The 24,677-nt window shown below is 37.2% G+C and overlaps 1 protein-coding gene across 6 annotated transcripts in view; it reads left to right on the top strand.

Annotated features, from left to right (window-relative positions):
* LOC145684216 (protein lap4-like) overlaps positions 1-24,677 on the top strand; it is a 378,403-nt gene that overhangs the window by 189,486 nt on the left and 164,240 nt on the right. For all 6 annotated transcript variants that reach the window (XM_081756295.1, XM_081756294.1, XM_081756297.1 and 3 more), the window contains exons 5-10: positions 4,280-4,400; positions 9,252-9,326; positions 11,183-11,400; positions 12,605-12,738; positions 14,747-14,858; positions 19,218-19,390. In XM_081756295.1, coding sequence (XP_081612421.1) covers positions 4,280-4,400; positions 9,252-9,326; positions 11,183-11,400; positions 12,605-12,738; positions 14,747-14,858; positions 19,218-19,390 — 833 coding nt within the window. The remainder of the gene's footprint in view (positions 1-4,279; positions 4,401-9,251; positions 9,327-11,182; positions 11,401-12,604; positions 12,739-14,746; positions 14,859-19,217; positions 19,391-24,677) is intronic.

Genomic DNA, 24,677 nt, shown 5'->3' with positions numbered 1-24,677 from the left:
ACAGAGTGAACATCGGATCTCCACAGAGCGTCATAAGAGCGTGTATGCTGTACGAGTTAAAATGGGGTCAAATGCTGCTACAGCGGGGCGGAACATATGCCAGGCCTTTGGTTAGGGTTTCGTGACTACGTGGACAGTGTAGCAGTGATTTAACAAGTTTAAGGACGGTGACGAAACACTCGAAAACCGGCAACACGTGCGGGAAGACAACATATGTACAAAATGAAGATTTTCAAGCAGCAATTGAGGCGAACAGTGGCCAGACATGTGATGAACTGGGACTACAATTCAGTGTGAGTGGAGAAACCATTCGGCAACACCTCCATCAACTCGGGAGAACTACAAGTTAGGTCGATGGGTCCTACATAATGTGACTCCGGGTCAGAAGGCAACGCGACCAGACGCCAGTGTTTTTTGCTGTCTCGTCTGAGGAAGATACTATTTCTGGACAGGGTGTTGACATGTGATGAGAAGTGGGTCCTCTACGAAGCTCTACGGAGTCGTCATCATTGGTTAGCATCCCATGAAGCGGTACCAAAACAGCCGAAACCAGCACTGCACCAGTGGAAGATCCTCCTGTGCATTTGGTGGACTGCTCACGGCATCGTACATCGAGAAGTATTACCAGCTGGTCAGAGCATCAAGGTACCTCATCTGTTGCAACTGAGTACTGTCAACAGGTTAGCTGTGTTCAAGAAAAACTCAAAACTCTGGAGCCAGCACTTGTGAATCGCAAAGGGGTCCTCCTCTTACAGGATAACGCTAAGCCTCACGTGACTAGGATGACCCGGGCCACCATTCTGCGCCTTGGATAGGAAACAGTATTTCATCCGCCATACTCCCCGGGCATTGCACCGTCCGATTATCACCTGTTCCATTTCTAGGACAATCACCTTAGAGGACGCCAGTTCAGATCCCTAATAGAAGTGCAAAATGCACTTGATACATTCTTCGCTTTCACAACCCACCAAGTTCTACCACGATGGAATCCGTGGCCTTCCAGAACGTTGGCAGAAGGTCCTCAATGCTGATGGGGACTATTTTTGATCTTCCAGGTACGTCTTAGGTGACATATCGATGTTCGAAGGTGGTGGGAGAAAAAGCGATAGAACTTTCTTGCATACCTTTATACAAAAGTAATGCAAATTTCATTTTGGTGATTTTGAACATCTATCCCTATATCGTGGTAGTTGAAGGCATTAGAACCCTATTATTATTATTATTATTATTATTATTATTATTATTATTATTATTATTATTATTATTATTATTATTATTATTTGTTCTTGAAGGTTAAAGAGAATGGTGAATGTATGCATTCTCTTAATAATGCATATTAAAACATCTAAAGTCAGTTTCGGGAGCAGAATCGTATATTCATCCATTTACTATAGTTATTGTCAGAGCCTTTCTATTTCAACTATGCCCTCGGAAAATATGTGGAACGTACTTCGGCTCCACCCCCACTACCCTTTTACAGAGCAAACCTTGCTTTGGGGGCAGAATTGAATGACTGCGACTGTGTTGAGCAATTTGTCATTCAGTCGTTTAGTCTAGACGAGTGAAGATTGTGGGCTACTTACAAGGAAGGGTCACGCAGTGGCTCCGCTGAGATCCGAACGAGACAATTGTGTTTGCATTTGAAATGCTATAACTAGATGAATCCCAAAGTTATACGTGCCACCGGGAGGAATATCGTGAGTTACAACATATTTTGTAATGTAAGAACTACAAAAAAATTACATGGCAGAATAGTTTGAACCGAGTCATTTGTTCGGAAACGGTTGAGTAAGTGGAAAACTCGACCAACACGTATCCCATCATTTTCAACGACAACCTTTTTGGGGTAAAAAACTTTGTCCCAGGGTCCCCCCGCAGGGTCCCAGACGGGGCCCAACTCAAAATTTTCAAATGGCAAGGGGGATTAAGTGGCACATCATTTGAAAGCTGTTGTAAAATGAAAGAAAATGCAGCCGGTCTCGACTCTCTACAACAACCCTGTGCAAAATGGCGACGGGTCGAAGTGTAAACAAAAACTTAATTGAAAAGTCCATGGTCACCCCTATAAATCGGAAATGGTGAGACAAATGTGAAAACAGAAAAGGATGTGTGGTATTATTTTCAAAGTATAACGATTTAAGTGAAAACGTCTTGTCCCAGGGTCCCCACATGGTCCCAGGTGGGGTCCAACTAAAAAAATTCAAATGGCAAGAGAGGTAGGACATCGTTTGAAAGCTCTTGTTAAGTGAAAGAAAATGGAGCACGTCTCAACTTTCTACGACAACCCTGTCCAAAATTGCGGTGGGTCAAAATGTAAACAAATTGGAAAACAATCCAAGATGGCCACTTAAAACCTATATCGAAAGGATAAGCATACCAAACTGCTGAAGCTAGGAAAACAAATTTGGCATTAATGTTGATTAGTAAGTGACTAAAATATGCAAAATGTTCAAAAACGCGACATCTTGAATTCAAAATGCCGCACTATGTATCGAACGCATATCCAGCTCACACCACTGGTGTTGGAGAAGTGAACGTTTATGGTTAATAGTCCACAAAATATCAAAGAGTATAATCTGTAATCCAATATGGCTGCCAGCGTGAAAAATGAGTTTGTATATAAACATGTTATTTCTTGGAATACTGTGACCAAGCCAACAAAGTTTGACGCAGTTGGATGTACTGAAATGATTTACATATGTTTGGTACTACTTGCCAATCTTGCAAATGATTTTTTTTTATTTGGTATTGTTTGAAGTATTGAGATCTAACCAAAGAATGACATACAAATGTAACCATCACGAATACGTTACAATAGAGCCCCCAACTTACTGGTGCAGCAAGTTCTTTCTGTATGAACTACGTATGACAAAATTAGAAAAATACCCGAAGGTATTCAACTTTTTTTTTTTACTATGAGTAGGAAGTCATAGTTGTGTGTTCATCGCATATTCGTTATATTCAAGTAAATAATGCCGAGAGAACCGTGACGAACGTGCATTAAGAAGAAACCATATATGTGTTGTTACCGAATGAAATAATAGTTGAAGTGAATCGAAATTCAATTGTTCTTTAGACTTCCTAGTATTTCTAAATACATAATAGAGAAAAATAGTGATTTAGATTTGTACTGTTATGAATGGCATAGGTTTTAAGCGGCCATCTTGGATTCAAGGTGGCCATAGTTTTTCAATTAAGCTTTTATTTACATTTTGACCCGCCACAATTTTGGACAGGGTTGTCGTAGAAAGTCCTTGCTCCATCTACTTTCATTTAACAAGATCTTGCAAACGATGAGCTTCTTAACCTCTCTTGCCATTTGAAACTTTTTAGTTGGACCCCACCTGGGACCCTGTGGGGACCCTGGGACAAGACGTTTTCACTTCAATTGTTGTACTTTGAACATAATGCCAGACTCCCTTCCTATTTTCAAGTCTCACCATTTCCGATTTATAGGGGTGACCATGGACTTTTCAATCAAGTTTTTGTTTACATTTTGACTCTCCGTCATTTTGCACAGGGTTGTTGTAGAGAGTCGAGACCGGCTGCATTTTCTTTCATTTTACAACAGCTTTCAAATGATGTGCCACTTAATCCCCCTTGCCATTTGAAAATTTTGAGTTGGACCCCGTCTGGGACCCTGCGGGGGGACCCTGGGACAAAGTTTTTTACCCCAAAAAGGTTGTCGTTGAAAATGATGGGATACGTGTTGGTCGAGTTTTCCACTTACCCAACCGTTTTCGAACAAATGACTCGGTTCAAACTATTCTGGCATGTAATTTTTTTGTAGCTCTTACATTACAAAATATGTTGTAACTCACGATATTCCTTCCGGTGGCACGTATAACTTTGGGATTCATCTAGTTATAACATTTCAAATGCAAACACAATTGTCTCGTTCGGATCTCAGCGGAGCCACTGCGTGACCCTTCCTTGTTAGAATAGCTAACAAGACTGTACAGCGAGGCCCTATCAATCTGGAAACCCTGTCCATATCCAACTATTGAGTGATTTCGGCCAAATCAACTTGTCCCTCCTCTTTCGAAGGAGGTACGGGGAAACATATATCGACATCAGTGTCGGCAAGGGCACACTTGAAATAGAAAAGCTCTAAATACGATGGTTTGAGTAATATGTGGTGCAATTTTCCAACATTCGTGGAAAGTATTCGTAGCATAAATTAATCTCATGTCCAATATTTTGACTTTTATAAATATCATGCTGTTATTATTATTTGAATAAATAGATTTTTCTAATATATTGTATGCTTTCTTTGCAGTTTAAGTAATTTGCAGTCGTTAGAACTTAGAGAAAATCTGCTCAAATCGTTGCCTGAATCTTTATCGCAACTTACTAAATTAGAAAGATTGGACTTAGGCGATAATGAACTTGAAGAACTGGTAAGTGGAAGTTAGCAGTTTACTTGACATGCATACAAGAAAATAAATAGTGTAAATTATAAGTATTATTAGTATGAGCTTTTCCACGTAGTAGTTTGTTCTGCTTGAACAACTATTGCGTAACGTACTGTAAGAAAGACAGTTATAAAAGTAAGAAAGATAACATACTTTTAAACCGTTCTACGATTGATATTTTTTGTTGTTTTAAAAATGGAATTTTTGTTATCTTACTTTTCACTTGTCATAATAATAGGCCTAATCTATAAAAAACATCACACTAGTGCTTTGTGAAGTTTTTTTTGAGGATCATATTAGGCGTTCCAGGCAGTAAAGGCGGACTCAACAACAGCTTGCTTTGAGTATATATATATATATATTGAACAAACTTCAGGAGCTGATTCGGCCAAATAGTTCGGCGATATAAGGTGGCGAAAGAGTGGGAAAATGAACTTTAGAGGGCTGTAATTCAAAAACAATGCAACGTAGAGTGAGCAGTTTAGAACATGACACTCAAAGTCATATCTGCTCGATTGAAAAATGTATGTTTCAAACCTTCGCAAGATGTGTGCGAGGGATTCCCCAACGGAACATAGGGATTACTTGTTAGGTTATAGGGAATCCGTAAGTTCCTTTGGTGAATACCTTCGTGTTGATTCGTGTTGATCAGTACCTAAGAGGATGGTAAATATTTTGGTACCAAATAGTAACCATTGGCCACGGTCCAACTGATCACTGGTTTGGCCAGCAGCCACCAATTAATATCGGTACCAATTCTCTTAGGTATTGATTAACACCAATATCATCTCTCTATGACAACGTTGCCGTGATATTGGCCAAAAATAGTTCCGATTTCGGGAGATTTAAGGATGGTGAACCGTTTTGGTACCAAATAGTAACCGATGGTTTTCTCGTGTGATTAATTAAGAAAATTGCGATACGTGCGTTATATTGTAGCTACCTAGTATGACCGAGCAGTCTAAAGCACTAGGGTAGTGATAGCAGGAATTGTCAATTGCAGGTTCGAATCCCGTGCAAAACAAGGATATTATGTACTCTCCTTTCATGATTCATTTCATTATCATAATTCATTTCACATAATGTCCTTTACGTAAACTTCAACAAATAAAACAATGTATGATATATTTATGATGTTTTGCCAGGTATTGAAATCCAAATTTGTCAAATTAGAAGCTGGAAAATGGAATAACAATAGTGTGAATTTGGTTTTGTAGCAAATGCTTAAATATAAATAATGGTTTGTGTATGAAACATTATAAGGACAATAGAAGTAAATTGAAACATTTTTCAAGTAGTAAACTCATGAAAATTTCATGAAGGCTAACCTAAAGAATTCGTTATGCAAAATGCTAATATATCTTCAGCTTTTGTTTAGCACGTAAGGGAAATTGATGACTCATAAAAGTAAAATGTTTAAACACTTCAGTAAAATAGCATCGTAATTTCTGTATTACAATGGCTGAATAATTAATTTGATTATCCTTGACTTGATAATTATTAAGCGGATATTTCGTTATATTTTATCAGTGTTAATGAGTTATCGAATAAACAACAAGATTCGATTATAAATATTTTAAAAGTATTTAAGGGTAAAATTTATGACCTTTATATTTCTCCCTCTAACAATATCCCATGATTTGTTGACGCAGTATATATCTGTAAAATTTCTTGCTAATATATATTTTGACTATGTAGGGCACTTGTATTTCTTGGTAAGAGTTTAAGAGATATTCGAAGTGAAATTCCGACCACTAAACATTTTTCAATACTGCAAAAGAACTCTCTCTCTCTTGTACTGTACTTATTTTCATATTTGTAATGATTTAATACACTGAAGTTTGCTGATAGTTATAGATTTTATTAAAGAAAGCAAAAGTCATATATATGTAAACGGTTGTCAACTCACCCGTCTTATAGGCTGATAACAGTTAAACTAGCTTAATCCTTTCGATACGGGCGTGGCATATAAACACAACGCAACCGATCGTTCTGTGAGAATGGGTGTGCATATTGGGTGATTTATTAGTTTGTGTCGTTTGGATACATTTCTTATTTGAGAGTTGAACTAATCAGACGAGGGATGTCCAAAATTATCCGGATATCGGAAAAATTCCCATGTTGCAAAAATCCGGAATTTTTCCGAATTCCGGATTTTTTCCGATTTTACTTTCCGGATTCCAGAAAGTAAAAATTCCGGAATTGGCCATCCCTAAGTCAGACAATGGATCACTGCAGTGGCGGATCGATACTAAATACAGCATGAATCGCACAGCTCAAAATAAAATGTTCATTTTCTTGAAGGCTTCCAATTATGTGATTTTCTGAGGGTTTGCATAACTAATAGGGTATTGCCATGTATCGAATTGTTGAAAAATTGATGTAAGATTTCACTTAGACACAAACTTAAACACACTGTCTGTGCACTACTCTGTTACGTATCATTCGATAGCTTGTGTACTGCACTTTTTGGATATATAGGCCAGAGAAAATATCTCTGTTCGTTCGTCTGTCTTTAAGCCGAAAGAATAGGATGCCAAAACACGATTTTCGCAAAAGAAGCGCCTAAACAGCTCAAAATATTAATGAACCGTAAACAATGTGAGAGAATATACAGTGCAGAGTTACCAGCCGAAATGTGATCCGAAACTTAAGATAAAAAGGGGATAGACGTCGTTCTGCTGTTAATGACGACAAATTGAAAGCAGATGATCACAACGAAACAAATGACACGATAGGTTGCAGAGGAACTCAGCGATCGTTGTTTATTCGATAAATGGAGAAAGATAGATAAATGATGCCACACGAATTGATCAAGAATCAAAAATATCCTTGTTTCAAATTCCATTCTACGCTGCTGCTCGTCTTGCATTATAAAAACGATCATTTCTCTACTACATTTTCACATGCAAGGAAAAAATGAATCTTGTTCAGGCGGCAACCTATACGCTCTTTCAATGGTTAAATCGTACTTCCACTTCTAAATCCTTTTCAGAGTCCACGTTGCACCCACTAGTCAGAGAAGTTTATGGTGGCTGTAAGATGCTTCGTAGCTGCAATACATCTTACTCACCCTGGCAAACCCATCACTTCCTTGAATCCAGAACATTGACAAAGTGCACCTAAAACTAGCAATATTCCGGCTGGTAGTCAACAGGAATGCTCTAGTCATGTTACAAGATAACAATGTGAATAAAAAAAAAAACCAATCATAGACTTCGATGGCTTTTAAGGTGTCCATCTTTCGCGTCGCTGAAAAAGCGACTGAAAGCTAATCCTAAAGTCCTAAATTCAAGGAAGGTTGGGTTCAGTGTAGTCTAACGTGTATATTTCTGTATGAGGCTCTATCCTAGGTAAGAATATATAAGATAAACTATTTAGGCCTAACATTTAATCTTCATAATAAAATAACTTAATCATCCTCTCAAATACATCATGATTATATCCACCGAAACCCCATACATATAATATTCATTAACAGCATTCTTAGCTCCATGGCTTATTCATCAAAACATTCCGAACTCATAGGATTGTAATGTTCGATGTGAATTTTTACTAAAATATTGTCACATTATTAACTCCGTGCTTACAATATAAGAACAGAACAACACAAACGTATAACCAATTAGTCTGCCATCATTTTGAGTAAATGCTAATTAATTGAATATTTTATTGTTATCATTATCGTGATCCTCAACAGTGGGTTTATGATCTTATACTCTTAGACATCAAACAATATGACAATTCTATTTTTCTTAACTTTTCCACTTCAGTTTCATCCTCGATAAATGCTGACTTAAGGTATAGAGCTTATGACTTTAGTGCTTATCTTAAAGAGAAGATTAGAACTTAAGCGGCAAGTTTTCAGAGAATGTAAGAGCACTTTTCAGAGAATTGCAGCAAAAAAGAATCCTTTTATAACATGGAATGGAACTTTTTTTAAAAAAAAAATAAATAAATAAATAAAATTAGATTTGTTCAGATTTTGCAAGAAATTTTGTTAAAATCACTTTAAAATGTGTTCAGATTTTACAGAGACTTCTTCTAAAAAATCTGTAAAAATTTGTTAAGATGTAGAAGAATTTTTTTTTTAAATCCGTGAGAGCGCGTCGAAATTATACAATTTTCATTTTATATAATTTAAACTTCAAATTGCACGACAAAAATGTGAAGATTTGGACGAAATAATAACTCCAATTCCCTGTTTTCAGTCGAGAGTTAATTTCTTGTAGGATGTGGTTTTGGTATTTTAATGTCGATTTTCTACTTTAAAAATATCAGTTATGAAAAACAAATTACATACTACCTGAGAAACGGATATTTATTATTTATAAAATGCTACCTTTAAAAAATTGCTGCCTGCTTCTAAATTTACCTTAACTAGATATTAACGATGTATTCAAAATTTTCTGATTCGATGTAAAATTTTAGTATCATAAAAATTGTGTGCCTGTGTAATCATCTCGTTTAAAATTCACAAAAAATGTAGCTGCTTTTGGATTGATAGAAGATATAAGATTCTTTGATTATAAACTAATTATTTGCTGAGCAAAACTATATATTTTCATTAAAATTCAACACGTGTTACAGTTTCGCCAACTAACTCTTTGGCTTCATCAGACACTATGTGATACAATATCCTGCATCACATAGTGTCTGATGAAGTCAAAGAGTTAGTTGGCGAAACTGTAACACGTGTTGAATTTTAATGAAAATATAGTGCTTTGCTTAGCAAATAATTAGTTTATATTTAATTATAACAAAGCAAAGCTTCTACTTATGAAAATATTCTTTGATGTGATGAAATGTAATCTGACTTTTCGCTTTCTTTTTCAGCCTCATCATATAGGAAAACTTCCGGCGCTACAGGAGTTATGGCTTGACCATAATCAGTTATCACATCTACCTCCTGTAAGTATGATTTATACTGATCATATGTTTCGAATTGTAAGCTATTAACATAACGTAGCGATCAAGAGTTGCAGTTACAGGGTTTATATTTGCGCTTTCATAAAAGGAATACTGTACTTTTAAATGTATGAAATAACTAATAGTTACTAGTAATAATTTAATTTTCTTATCAATCCATACGATAAATATACTATGGACTACGTCTTGGCTAATCGATTAGCGTACGCGCCTCTGGCGTGAGAGATCCGGCTTTGATTCTCCGCAAGAGTTCATGTAGTTCGGATCCCACGTTAAGCTATAGGCCTGCGTCTCTTGTGGCCTCGCTGCTGAAAGCAAACTCAAACGCTAAACTCAAATTGAAGTAAAACTTCGAAAGCAGTCAAGTCTTTGTCTTAGATAATCTTGTGTTTTGATCAATGTGGCCATTATGAAAGTTCCATCTATGCACCTTCTTTTGCACTATGGTCACATTTCATAGGACCAACTTCTCAGAGATATTCTGCTGAAAAATGTGGTAACTACGTGCTCCATCAACTTATAAAGCCCTTTACTCAACAACCTATGGGCTTAATTACAAGCCAATACATTCACCAGTACATAGGTGAATGAACCACAAACTACTTCATATTTCAAGTGAATACACTTACAATTGACATTTCTGAGTTTGCACCAAAAACTCCACGAGATTTATGCTCTCCTTTTACTACAATGAGTAAACCCACATATAAAACAACCTAATTCCAATAATAAGAGGGTACTTTCCAAAACCATTAAGTCCTCGATACTCAGAAGCGCACAGCCTCAGCTCTAGAAACTCTTGAATTTAAAGTATACTGCTATTACACCATGTCAAAACATTTGCTGCCCAAGGAGCCCTAACTTCTGAGAAATTTATAACCGCTTGGTCTAGTAGAAACTAATACACACTTCAAGAATTATCATACGTAAAATATTTCTCATGATATGAAAGTACTGCTTTCCACAATTGGAACTCTGTATCGTCATATCACCAGAATAACTATTATCAATACCATCAGATGTTACGCTTCGAATTGAGAAACACCGAACATAATCTTTTGTTGATGCAGTTGTTGGTTCTGGTTATGTGGAAATGGGTCCATTTTGCGCCACCGTGTGATAACACTGTGGAATATCGTAAACAATCCACTTCTTCATTTCACATGAGATATCAGTGCAGAAATACATTCTTCGCCTGACGAGACAACAAAGAAATGCGAGCGTACATGACAGCGAACTCCTTTAAGACACATCACTTTATAATTGTTTCCCAAGCTGGTGGAAGTGTTAGCAAATTGTTTCTGTACTGCCATTGAATGCTCCTTCCTCTTCCTCACAATAGTTATATCATGGACATCCCGTACATGGTGCGTATTGGAGGAATCCATCGCTGTTCTTAAATCTGCTTAACTAATGTTTTATTGCCTTCCCATTCACCATATTCTTACTGAATTCCTTGTTATTTTTTTCTTTCCATATCACAGCCTTTGTTCCTAATTCAAGCTATTAAAGTATATATAGACTCCTGCTTTCACCGGTAAACTTATATTACTATCTAATCATTCTGTGCTTACCAATTCAAACTTTTAGCTCAGAATTTTGTTCAGATATGGTATCCCGAAGAAGTTAACTGTCATCGAGGGGATAAACACAATGTGTCTGCAACGACGGAAGTCAGGATCGACGTTGTTAACTATTATGAATTTTTCTAAGATTCAGATTTCAGCAATAAATATTATTACTGTAATTTTGTAATTTAATATGTGAAATTATATTCTGACTTATTTTTCATTAAAATTTGTAATCTAACGTTGTTCTTCTTTGCTATGTGATTCTAGGAAATCGGACACCTCACTAAATTAGTCTGCCTTGATATTTCGGAGAATCGCCTTGAAGACTTACCGGATGAAATTGGAGGACTTGCATCTCTCACAGATCTTCATCTGTCGCAAAATGTGATTGAGACGCTGCCGGACGGATTAGGAGAACTTAAAGTATTAACTATCCTCAAAGTGGACCAGAACAGACTGAACGTTTTGAATCATAATATTGGCAAGTAAGTAAATGCATCTGAGAGTCGACTTAAGACTTTCCTATCTTAATTTAGTTCAGACTGACTTAGTTAAGTTACCAAGGTTCATTTTGGTTACATTTATAGAACTGAGTTTAAGAAACTCTTTGATATTTCTGTTAGAGCAATACTTTTCTTGAACGAAAATACAATTCATGTTTCTATGTGATAAAACACATTGGAGTAAAATATGGATTTGCTTTAATGCTTTACATCACATAAAACTTATTTTTCTTCTGTGTCATTAACCTTTCAATGGGTTAAATCCAATTTTTTTCTTCATTCTGCTCTCTCTCTCTCTCTCCCTCTCTCTCTCTCTCTCTCTCTATCTATCTATCTATCTATCTATATATATATACGAGGGTTGTGACAAAGGTTCTAAGCCTACTTATAAACGGAGCAGCAGAGAAATAATTGATGGTGTTACTTTTCAACATAGTCCCGTGATAAGTCAACACATTTTGCCCATTGATGTTCAAGTGCATTAATGCCACTGGTAAAGAATGATCCATCGAAGGCGTGTAAAATTTTAATCTACGGCATGCAAATGAGTACCTTGCAACGTATTTTTGAACTTTGGAAAGAGATGTGCCAGATGAGGAGAATAAGATGGGTGGGGACCAATCCGTAGCCGCAATTGTAAGTTGCTGCTGTTGCGATGACTGACTTGTGCCTAAAGCCATTGTCCTGATGGAGAAGCACACCTGTTGTTAGTTTCCCACGACGCCTCTGCCGAATATTATTACGCAGCTGTTATAAAAGACCTTCATAGTACTCCTCAGTCACCGTTCGCCCCTTTTGAAGATACTTCAACATTACGATCCTTCCCAAATTCCAGAAAAAACTGTAGCCATCACTTTTCCAGCTGAGGGCACTGACTTAGCTTTCTTCGGAGGGGGAGATGTAGGGTGTTTCCACTGCTTGGAACCTTGTTTGGACTTTGGTCACGCTTTGCTCACTCTTGTCTGTCTGGACCGGTAACAACTGAATAAAAGTCGATATTAATACCAAATTTGGTATGACATCATAGAAAGGTTCAATCAATGCGGTTTAAAAGTATTACATGTATAGTTTTAATATTTCTTAGTTAGGTTTAGAATTTATGTAACAACCGTCTATATACAATATTTCAGTATACAATAAGTATTCTAAACGACTTTCCATGTTAATTTTGACTTTTCTTTTCTAGATGTGAAAATTTGCAAGAACTTATTCTTACGGAGAACTTTCTCACAGAGTTGCCTACTTCCATTGGGAATCTAGTGAAACTTACAAATCTCAATGTAGACAGAAATAGTTTACAGAGTCTGCCCGTAGAAATAGGTAAGAAAATATGTATGTTTGAGGTAAATGTAGAAATTTTAAATAATGAATATAGGATACTTTTTATTTATTTTAGCTGCGAATATATATTGAATAAACAATCGCGAACAGACAACATGGTCCTCCAGCTTGAAGGTTTTGCGAGAGGCTAACCATCTCATCTTGTAAAACAAGATACTTTTTTCAGAAACATTCACAAGCCTCGGACCGGCATTGGCACGACCTTAGCAAAATACAATGGACATAAGATTTGGAGCAAGGAATGTAAAAAGTCTTTATAGGGCTGACGCGTTAAAATCCGTAATGGATGAGTTAGAGAAATATATATTATGAGCTTACTAGAAGTTCAGGCAGTTTAATGGGAAGGAAAGGGAGCAGTAAATTCCAGAAATTTTATGCTCTTTTACAGGGAAGGAAATGAAGCTCATTAAATAGAACAGAGTTTTTCGTTCGCAAACGAATATCAGCAATTAAACGGGTTGAATTTGTTAATGATGGACTGTCTTTTATTACGCTTAAGGATTGGTAGTGTGATAAGTGTACATGACCCAACAGAGATAAAGATGAGTTCGTACGAAAAAAGAGAACGAGTATTTGATCAACTCCCGCGATACCATATGAAAGTTCTTTTATGGGATTTCAAGGCGAAGGTGGGGGCGCGGTGGCTCAGTGGTAGAGCGTTCACCTCTGGTGCTTGGAGTCCCTGGTTCGATCCCAGCTCGCGCCATGTGGACTTTGTGGTGGACGAACACCGTGCTCGTGGGTTTTCTCGGGGTTCTCCCATTTCCTCCTACTTTCTTCATTCCATTATTTCATTCATTTCTCATATTCACCGTCTCCCTTAACCTAACCGGCATAATCGTGGGACGTAAAACTCAAAGATTTCATTTCATTTTTCTAGGGGAGGAGGGACAGTCTATCTGCATCTGCTGCAGACTTAACGAAAATAGAAATGTCTTTCAGTTTTTGACCACTTCGAATGTCAAGAATGCAGACTACAAGTAGTACATGTGCAACTGGATTTTCTTCTTCACAACAGGGGGGTGCGGTGGCTCAGTGGTAGAGCGTTCACCTCTGGTGTTTGGGGTCCCGGGTTCGATCCTAGCTCCCGCCAAGTGAACTTTGTGGTGGATAAACACCGTGCTCGTGGGTTTTCTCGGGGTACTCCCGTTTCCTCCCACTTTCTTCATTCCACCATTTCACTCATCTCTCATCATCACCGTCTCCTTTAGCCTAACCGGCATAACCGTGGGACGTAAAACTCAAAGATTTCATTTCATTTTGTTTTCTTCACAACAATATTTTTTTTTTTTTGTCTGTTTTATATTGCCCTTTTCGTTACATAGTTCTTATAAGATAGAATCCATTATGATAATTTATGTTACCTGCTTGTACGATGTATCGCTTATACAGAAATTCGATTTTGATTATCATAACTACGTACACTTCTAATTTGTAATAATAGTGTTCAAAACTTTGACTCTGTTACACGTAATAGTTAACTTGTGCATCTTGCATGAAGACTGGAGGAAATTGAAAGAGAAAATAGAAAGGACACGCGTAAAATAAAGCATTAGTTAAATCTCGATTCAAATCAGATGCCTTGAGATTGATTCCGAATGCTTAAGAACTGTTGAGAGCGTAGTAATAGCATTCTTGATATTTTGCATGGATAGGGGGGAGGAGGATGGTTCGAGGAAACATGGCATCGGTATAGAAAGATCCATCTCGAAATCCAGTTTAATACAATTTTATTTTCATACAAATGTTTCGTAGTTTTTTTTTCTGTGTGATACAAATTTTTAATGAGTGCGGACATTTTTGACTTTACTAATATTTATATTTATAATAGTTTAGCCGTATAACAAATATTTTAACACGGGCAATTTCGGACAATATACCTTCCCGAAAGAGTTAAAAAAGAGTAAAGAGTTAAAAAAATAGTTTACTAATTATTTCTTTTGATGCTGGTAAATTGATGTTGATAAGTTCTTGTTCTCTTTTGTAGGTCGATTAACACAACTTGGTGTTTTGTCTCTACGAGATAATAAATTGCAGTACCTGCCGACAGAAGTTGGAAACTGTGATGAATTGCACGTTCTAGATGTATCAGGAAATAGGTTTGTTTATAATAGCTAATTGAATGTAAAGAACGAATATCAAATCTAAAACAATGCTAACCTGCATGTTTTTCTGTGTTGATTAATATTTTTGTTTAAATACATTTCGATATTTCAGACAAAATTGTCGATTGTCTTTCTTCGGGGTGATTTTTAAGCTTAAATTGTGTTAGAATTTTTGGTTAGTCACATACTTGAGTATAGCACTTCATTGGCAATGAATGAATTCTAAGATGCTATGCTTTGTTTAAAAAAATACTTCTTCGTTCACACTTCATTAGTAAAAAAATTGTATGCAGTTAAATACGATATAATCGAGGATAGTGGTTACAGAAGCAATTGTTTAATCTATATTATAAAATTGAAAGTCACAATGTTTATAACTCTTATAATCTCTTACCGAACTACACGACCGATCTCGATAAAATTTTTCAATATAGATTAGGTTTTCACCTGGGATGGCTTTTATCATACCACTTTGACGGTGCAACTTAGGGGAGGGGGGAGATATTTAGAAGTGATCAAAAATGCCCAATATTAGTGTTGAATCCATAGTTTTCGGGGTCGCTGAGATGAACAATGACACTTCCGATCCCGTTTAAATCCATGCCACCAAAAACAAAAAGCAGCATATTTCACTGGTACCAGACATAAGATAAGAAGTTGCATTTAAAATTATTTTAACCCAGCAAAGTGGGTAATAATTAGGGATCGCCAGAACCGGTTCCTGGCGGAACCGGTTTTAGGCTCTGAACGGATCCGGTGCTAGAAGATCCAGGACTGGAACCGGTTTTTCGGATCCAGGTCTGGTTCCGGTTCCAGAACATTGCGGCCGCTTGTCTCATTTGGCTAAACAAACTGGGTAACTGGCAAACTCATTTGGCTAAACACCCAGTGGTGGACCAAATTTTTTTTTCTGAGACACAAGCGGGTCTGGGCGGGAAGGGCACAAGAGCGTGATTCCGTTTGCAATGTTTTGAAGGTGAACTTTGTGCCTCCTGGACGGGTCTTTGGGGGCTTTCGGATCCAAGTCTTGAACCGGTTCTAGAATCGGGTTTTCGGATCCAGGTTTGAAACTGTTTCCTAAGATCCGATTCTGGAACCGGGTTTTCAGATCCATGTCTTTAACCGGTTCCTAAGATCCGGTTCTGGAACCGGTTCCTAAGATCCGGTTCTGGAACCGGTTCCGCCGGCACCTAAACTTCGTGGCCATCCCTAGTAATAATCGACGATGGTTTTTAATAATGTCCAAAAGTTTGGTAAAATTAACCTGTAAATAGAGAGTATTAATTTATATTGACCTAATCCGTGCACTTTTAAGTCATATAGGAATTATAGGAACGAGAAATATTGTATATAAGAAATTTTACGGAGAGTGTCCGTTATTTTTTTAATTAGTGGAATATAGATTCTTATAATTGATACACTGTCACTTAAATGGTGCAGTATAATCCTAGCATATGCTTAGCCAAACTCCTAACGCAGTTATGCTAAGAAACCATCCCGACGAAAGACAATCGATAATTTTGCCTGAAATATTGATGGACATTTAAAGAAAAATACTGATTATCACAGGAACAATCCAGATTAGTATTATTTTAAGTTTATATTGTATAACTTTGGACTCGTATTATATATAATAGTTGTGTAATGTAGAAGCAAGTAAAATTTTTTAAGCTTTTTCGTGCTTAATCTTCAGGATGTTGATCTTCATTGATGGTGGCTGATAATAAAGAAAGTCACAGCTAAGAAATTATATGAATTAATTCCATTATTTCGACGATAACTGATATGGCCTTTCTCCATTGATTTCTATCATTGTAGATTGTATGGATATATTGTAATTATTTGTTAGTCTTAACTCCTAATAGCTACTAGATATTGGTTTAGGGACTAGTCCTGTAATCTGTCAACCTGAATGAATTATCTTTATTGATTTTTATTTATTTATCAAAATGAGAAATACACCAATGTTTTATTGCCATTTCCACCAGGGACAATAGAACACGCTTGGTGTAGAAGTAGGCGCACACATCAGGGTCACAGAACAGTACATATAATCCTATCACGGGCTTTATATTGGTGTAAAAATGTGAAAAGCTGTCGGTTTATCAAGGTTTCATAAAGGATAAATTGCGGTTTTACTGCGGCTTGCAACTAGCATTTCTGAAGTGAAGTTACTCGTAGGCTTCTCCCCTACCTCTATAGTTAAGCCTGTAGCAAAACATGTATAACGTGGAGCAGACGGCGAATCGGAAGCCACCTATGTATCGGCCGTAACATATTGATACCAGAAGCCGATGGGGACCATTATCCATATTGAGCCAGAACTACAGTCTGTCAAGCCACCAACAGGAACAACAGTGATCGTCAGGGCAATGTTTTCCAGCATCTTCAATCTACAAGTTCTGTGTATGGGCCTCCGTAGCCGTAAACCTAGTCATGTTCCTGTTTTAACTTTATTCTATGGATGACAGCCCATGAGATCGGCATAGAATCATCGATATTGAATTGCAGACAAATTAAAACATTTCGTGCAATGTATTGAATATAGATCCATGGTGTGTTATGTCGACAGTCGAGTAAATATACACTAATTACCGTCTGATGGGTAGCACCTGGATATACTGTTGTACAGATAGTTCGACGGTGGCGGTTGATTTGAACATTTTTCTGTGAACTTTGTGGTGGACAAACATCGTGCTCGTGGGTTTTCTCGGGGTTCCCCCGTTTCCTCCCACTTTGTTCATTCCACTACTTCACTCATTTCTCATCATCATCGTCTCCTTTAGCCTAACCGGCATAACCATGGGACGTAAAACTCAAATATTTCATTTCATTTTTGAACATTTTTCTGTGGAAGACACATTAGGACCCGTTACCCCAGTAGAACAGTCTCTGACAGTTGTTAGGTATTTGTCATACCAAATGTACCCTTCATGTCAATTGTGTTATCTGCAGGCGGTCACGCAGTGGCAGTTAGCAACTGGAAAATGCGCAGGTTCATACTATCAGGGTCGTCAAAATTACGATAAATTTTACCTTAATACCATGTCTTTAAATTTACCAGACTTAAATTCAATGAAACATGTGTGGTTTGAATTGGAAAAATGAGTTTGCAACTACATCATCTCTCTAAAATGTACAAAAGTTAATGGACCCCCTGTTGCGAATGTGATATTGGATATCTTGACATCTGACGCCACCTCATCGAATTGATGCCTTACCAAGTGGCCGCTGTTTTATGGATTGAATCTCTTAACATCTTAGTTAAGTGGTCATAATGTAATGGCTCATTGATGTATTACCTTTTCCAACTTCCTCAAAGATATAATTCTGAGTATTCTTTAGCAAGAACCTATTTATTTTATAGAGTATTTTAAAATGTAAATGATAATATCCAGACTTATGTTTTTACGTCGGTATATGCAGTATGTGAGGATTTATTCTGCTGCAGAGCTTAGTACTTGCAGTAGGGAAGAAAGCTTTCAGAATAGACATTCTTCTGTTTGCCATATACAGGGTGTTTCAAAACACCGATAACGTTTTGGAAGGTGATTCCTAACACCAAGATACGACAAAAAGTACAGACCAACCTGGGTGCAGAAACCCGTCATTTCGGAGATATAGGCTTCCAAAAATACGAAAAGGTGAACTTTAAAGGTCCATAGCTCCAATACTACGGGACCTACCGTAGTCGGGTCAAGGTTTCAAGTAGGAATTAGTATGTATCCTATGAAAATATCCATGTTTCAGAATCCTGCGGTGCTTCCGCAACAATTTTTATAGAGGTAGTTCGTGAGTACTTCAAATTATATACCCGTAGCCAAACTTCCTAATTAAAAATTGTTGCGTGAGTACTGCAGGATTCTGAAACATGTATTTTTGGATAGCGCACATATTAGTTCCTAAGTGAAGTGTTAACCCAACTACGGTAGATCCCATACTATTGAAGCTGTGAACCTCTAAAGTTCACTTTTTCATGTTTTTGGCAGCCTATATCTCCTAAATGACGGATTTCTGCACGCAGGTTGGTCTGTACTTTTTGTCTTACCTTGGTGTCAGGAATCACCTTCCAAACATTGTCGATGTTGTTTTGAAACAACCTGGATATACAAATCTATCAAATCTTTCCTTTTCTCCTAATGAAAATAGTTAATACAGTGTTTCGATTAATCTTGAAGTAAATATATGACTAAATAAATAAATAAACTTTATCAATTAAAATCTTTCGGAGATTACTTTAAGAAAATGCTGTCGTGGACGTAAAAAAAAAAAAAAAAATAAAATAAAATAAAAAAAAAAAATAAAAAAACTGGATTTATATCATACTAACAGTACTTCTCTTTTTTATTTTAGGTTACAGTACTTACCGTATTCATTAACTAAATTAAATCTCAAAGCAGTATGGCTGTCCGAAAATCAGGCTCAACCTACATTAAAATTCCAAACGGACATTGATGAGGAAACGGGAGAACAAGTCCTTACTTGTTTCTTGTTACCTCAGTTGGAATACCATCAGGAGCCAGCAGGTGCGTGAATCAACCAGTGTTTTAATATCCTAACATAGCTTTGGTTAATAGAAAGTTTCTGTACCTGAATATAAAATGTCTGATTAAGTAATATGGATAAGTGTTACGTTTAAGTGTTCACATTTTATTTTATTCTTCTGTAATTACCGTATTTGATCTAAAGTAGTAAAAAGTATGAAGTTTTTGCTGTATTATCCAAAGAAATTATTATTTATGTTGTAAAGTAAAATCATGCAAGCATTTTTCTGTAAATGTTGATATTCTACATATAAAACAGTATTACTACTATTCTTTTCACGTAGTATTTATAGACCCAGTGTTTTTGTGTGGCATTATTCCGAGGGAGTAAATAGTTCATGATATTAAAGAATTCACGAATCAAAAGATACTGCAGAATAAAAAGTATTATAGAAGTTATTAATAAAGTAGGTCTTTGCTTCCGGGAAGAACACAGAAGTTCAAGAGAAGCTATGCAATGTTAAAGAGTGCATTTTGTAACATTTACTTTTGAACATTATTTTTTTTAAATTACTTTATGTTGTGTTTTAGTATGCTTCTTAAAGAGATAATAATACCGTTACAATAACGTCATCAGTTATTTTTTAAAGATTTCATAACCTGTTCTTTATAAAATTTAGTAAAATTTTCAATTAAATAATACAGAGAGTAAAATATATCTCACTGTTTATTTCTGAATCTCTTAAGTCCGTGATTGTATATTAAAAAATAACATAAATCACTGTAGCTACTAATTTGAATTTAAGTGATAAGTTTCATTAACATTATTTCTATTCATTGCAGATAACATTTTAATTTTATTACCTAATTGCTTAACTTTTAAGATACAATTTCACTTTAATTTTTAATATACAGTTTCTAGTTTACCATGCATGAATTTTTTTATACAGGTTTGCTTCATACTCATGTTCATAAGTTTAGGGATTCTTCCGAAATTTGGCCAAACATGTCGGAAAGCGTGTGGGTCTCGACACCTGGACGTGTGAAAAGAACATCTGAAACCAATAAAAAGTTGAAACGACCATTAACACTGGATACAACAGAGCTGTGTAGTCTTCCTTGTCCAAACTGTTTAATAGAGTATGGTTATCCCAAATAGCTATATAGCAGGGTCTCATACTATGACTAAAGCGATCCACCAATTTCTATAGTAACGCATCTCTTTCCTGCATAAAACCCTCTTTGCTGGGTCGATTGTCTAGCTCGTGTGCCTGGTGCACTTGGTCCTGGGGTCAGTCTCAGGGAGGAGAATATCGAACGAACTTCACTAGTTCAGATTCCTATTCAAACTCGAAGTCATTTCTTCTATAGCCTCTAAGGACGTAAATATAAACCAGTCAACTATTACTGTGTGAGCGCTTTCGAATTCACTGTGGTGTAGTGGTAGAGCGCTCTCTTTTAGTGCGTGAGATAGTTAGATCGCAGGTCCCGCCAAATGGATTTTGAGGTTGATAAACACCGTGTATGTTGGCTTTCTCGGGATTATCCTGTTTCATCATTCCACCATTATAATCTATCTCATCATCGTCTCCCTTAGCCTCGATACACAATTCTGGGACGTTAAAAAACACCCTTCGTAGGTTGGGGGAGTTCGAATTGCCATCATATGGCAGTAGAGCTCTTTCTGCTGGTGTAGTGACCAGCTCACTCACCTTTGATACACGGGATCTCGGGTTAGGATTCCACTGTAAACTGTTGGTCCACGTCTCATATAACGTTCGTGCAAGAAAGGGACACTACATTTCCAACAAACAACTAGTTACGAAGAAGAGCATCCTAGCAATGGTCTGTACGATTGCACAGGTTGGTTCTAGTAATTAGGCTTGGAGAGCAAGGTGGGAGCTGCAGAGGCGTACATATTTGCGTTAATCCGTATATTCTTCCTACGCCAAGCAGATATGAGGAGATCGGGCACTATAACCTATCAGACAGACCATAGGACGATACTCAGAATGAAAAATTACTTCACTTTGTTTCAGGATGAACTTTATAGATCATATGTATCAAATACCTTGCTGGAACACATGCTGCGGTTTATTTATATCGAACATGATTCTTTCAAAGACAAGAACACCTTCATCTCCATAAAAATCCCATTCATTATATTGACTGGGCTATAACGTGTCCCTGAGGTGTTTCAGATGGGCATGACTGGGCTATAACGTGTCCCTGAGGTGTTTCAGATGGACAGACACCAAAAATCAATCTGAAGGCTACGGGTTCGATTTGCTTGGGACACCGGGGCACTCGGTTCATGTGTGTAAAAGCCTTTTCAGACTAGCTCCTTCGTGCAGACCAGGCAAATGCCGGGATGGTACTTAACAAAGGTACCAGGTCGCTTCCTTTCCCAACCCCCTTCTTTCTTTCCCAGTTCCATGGGCCGATCACCAAAAGAGATCTTGTGATAGGGACAAATATGGTCTAGCCTCGATGCTGACGTCCCAATTAAACCATAATTTTTCATTCATTCTGAGAGACGTCATCCTTCATACGTACCTGACTTCTGGACCGATGCCAAATGTCCAGAAATATACTTCCTAATCCTAAATCAATCTGCTGGCCAAAAGCAATACTCACCCGTGAAGAAAAGACTTACGTTACTATTCTAAGAATCGAGTATAATGAGCAGTATACCATGTTCGGCTGTGCTGTGAGGAAAATATATCTCATTTCGCCTTGGACACAGAGCAACTTCTTGTATCCGACGATACTAAGCTATCCAGAGAGACATATCGTATAGGCTTCTGATATACTGCGGTAGTAGTGTCACGTAAATGACCTAGTCGCTAGTCCATACTAGAGTTCAATGTTTCCATATTTACAGCCGCAATATGACACTATATTCAAGTTCTACCCACTTGTCACTTGGTTGGCCTGGGACTTGGCAACCATCCGGCCACGAGTAATACCATCTTGAATATTCTGTACCACGCAGGTCCTAGTACTTGTTGGAAAAAGAGTGGTCGTGTTTCTCTAATGCTTTGGATGAAACTTGGCGTCAGTGATGAAAATGAAATAAAATAAAATTTCTATTTTGATGTCTCACGATTATGCCTTTTAAGTTAAACGAGAAAGATGAGTATTAAAGTATAACGGTGAGTCGTAAGTTTTGTAACATCTCCACAACTCAAACAGCAGTCGCGTGCATCCGCCGTATTGAAGTAGAAGGTCTATTGGCAAACGGACTATTTAACACGCAGGCCGCTACTCCTTCAGTATCTTGTGGCAGTGACGATGAGTGCTAAACAGTTTAATATATGAGTTCGAACTTCGGCATAATGCTGCGGCAGCAACCCAAAACATTTGTCATACGAAAGTGAAAGATGTACTGAACCACAGTGCACTGACTCGTTGGTTGCACAAGTTTCGTGCAGGTTGTTAAAATGTCAAAGAACAGCCAAGGTCCAGCCGCCCCAGGGTAAGAGATTCTGGGGTCATACGATGCCACTGATGAAAATCCATGTTTAAGTTCACTATAGTGCGCTACCTTCATGAACACGGAAAAAACCACCGGAAGCTGCCGCGTTGTGCCACATGAGTTGACCCCAGCTCAGACACAGAGGAGAGTAGATGTATACTGACAACTGCTACAAAATTGCGTGAGTGTGTTTCCTGAAACGGATTGTCACATGCGACGAAATGTATGTGTTTTTCCGAAATCCGAATGTGCAGAAACAATGGTTGAAGGAGGGCCAATTTCCAGATCCACGCAAACAGGGCTGTTTCAAGCATAAAGTCATGCTGTGTGTGTGGTGGATCTACGAGTGGGTAATTTACTTTTAATTCGTTCCTAACGGTCGTACTATCAATGTCAGAGTGTTGCATTACATCAAAATTATCCTGAATTAATAAACCAAAAGCGCGCCCTGCTACAGTAGTATAACTCAAAACCACACTAGGCTCGAAAAACGCAACAAAAATTGCAGGAACTTGATAGCATCGAACTGATGCTACACTCGGCATATAGTTCTAATCTTGCCCCTTAGGATTACTACCTGTTTCGGTCCATGACGCACTTCTTCAAATCGCGATGCTTCACAAATGAGTAGGCAATGGAAAAGTCAGTAATCGACTTCTTTGGCTGTAAGGACAAGATGTCGTATGGACGTGGAATCGAGAAACTGGCAGGATGGTGACTTTAGACAGTCTAGCACGAGAGTCTATACTAGAATGTTAAAGTGCTATCATTGTACTGTAATAAATACAGGTATATTGTGTAACATTATATTGGAAGACCTATGACTTACTCTTATAAATAATTACGAGAGAATTAATGCCATGAGAACATCGGAGCAAACGGGAGAACCCTGGGAAAATATATGGATACGATGTTACCCACCAAGGACTCACATTATCTGGGACTCGAACGGAGGTGAGCGCTCTACCACAGAGCCACCATGTCCACGTTGTCATGTATGTCAGGGTACCAGGCTACGTACGTGATGCATCACCTTACTGCGGGAACGATTTCTAATTGGTCTCGAAAATCCCTTAACTTACGAACATGTATATATATATATATATATATATATATATATATATATATATATATATATATATATATATATATACAGAATAATGCATACAAATAAAGTATATGCACTTGAGCACTTATAAAATAATATATTGTCTAAGAACTGCTTAGCTGCTTTCTGTTGCTTTTAGTGAGTATGCATTTCAAGTTAGTGCAAATACTGCTTTGTGCAGTCCGATGCCTGTGCAGTAATCAAATGTAAGTTTTGTAGTCTTTAGAAAATAGAAGAGCCTGTATAATGCTTTGATATAATTGCAAAAAATCTAAAGAATTGTGCCGTGTTCTTAAGTGCTTTTAACATTTCCCCCCTTTGTTCAATGTGATGTCTCTTTTGAAACGTAGATAAGTAGTTTTGTAGAAAGTGATCCAGCAAGGAAAATAAATTCGGTGTGTATGTTTCCTCTATGCATTATTACATTGAGAATACCTAAATGAACCATATATATATATATATAAATTATTGTTTTTAATTCGCTCACTTTATCACAGAACTAGCGTGCTTTTCTAGGTACATAAATCATGATATTTACTGTTCAAAGGGATATTTACTAAACAGATAATGATAAATAGATGTATTAAATTTCACTTGCATAATTGCATTATAAACGCAAACTATCATAGGATTCTCTATTTAGGTTTGAAATTGTCATAGGATTCTTTATTCTTTTTTACCAGTAGAAGGGGAGGGCCAGATTTTGAATGTCGTAATGCCTTGTTGTTTCATGTTTAATATGA

The sequence above is a fragment of the Thermobia domestica genome, chromosome 4, assembly GCF_964235325.1.
Source record: "Thermobia domestica chromosome 4, izTheDome1.hap1.1, whole genome shotgun sequence".
In the NCBI taxonomy this organism is placed as follows: domain Eukaryota; kingdom Metazoa; phylum Arthropoda; class Insecta; order Zygentoma; family Lepismatidae; genus Thermobia; species Thermobia domestica.
Note: the sequence above shows the minus strand (reverse complement) of the source record. Positions and strands in the feature narration are given on the sequence as shown.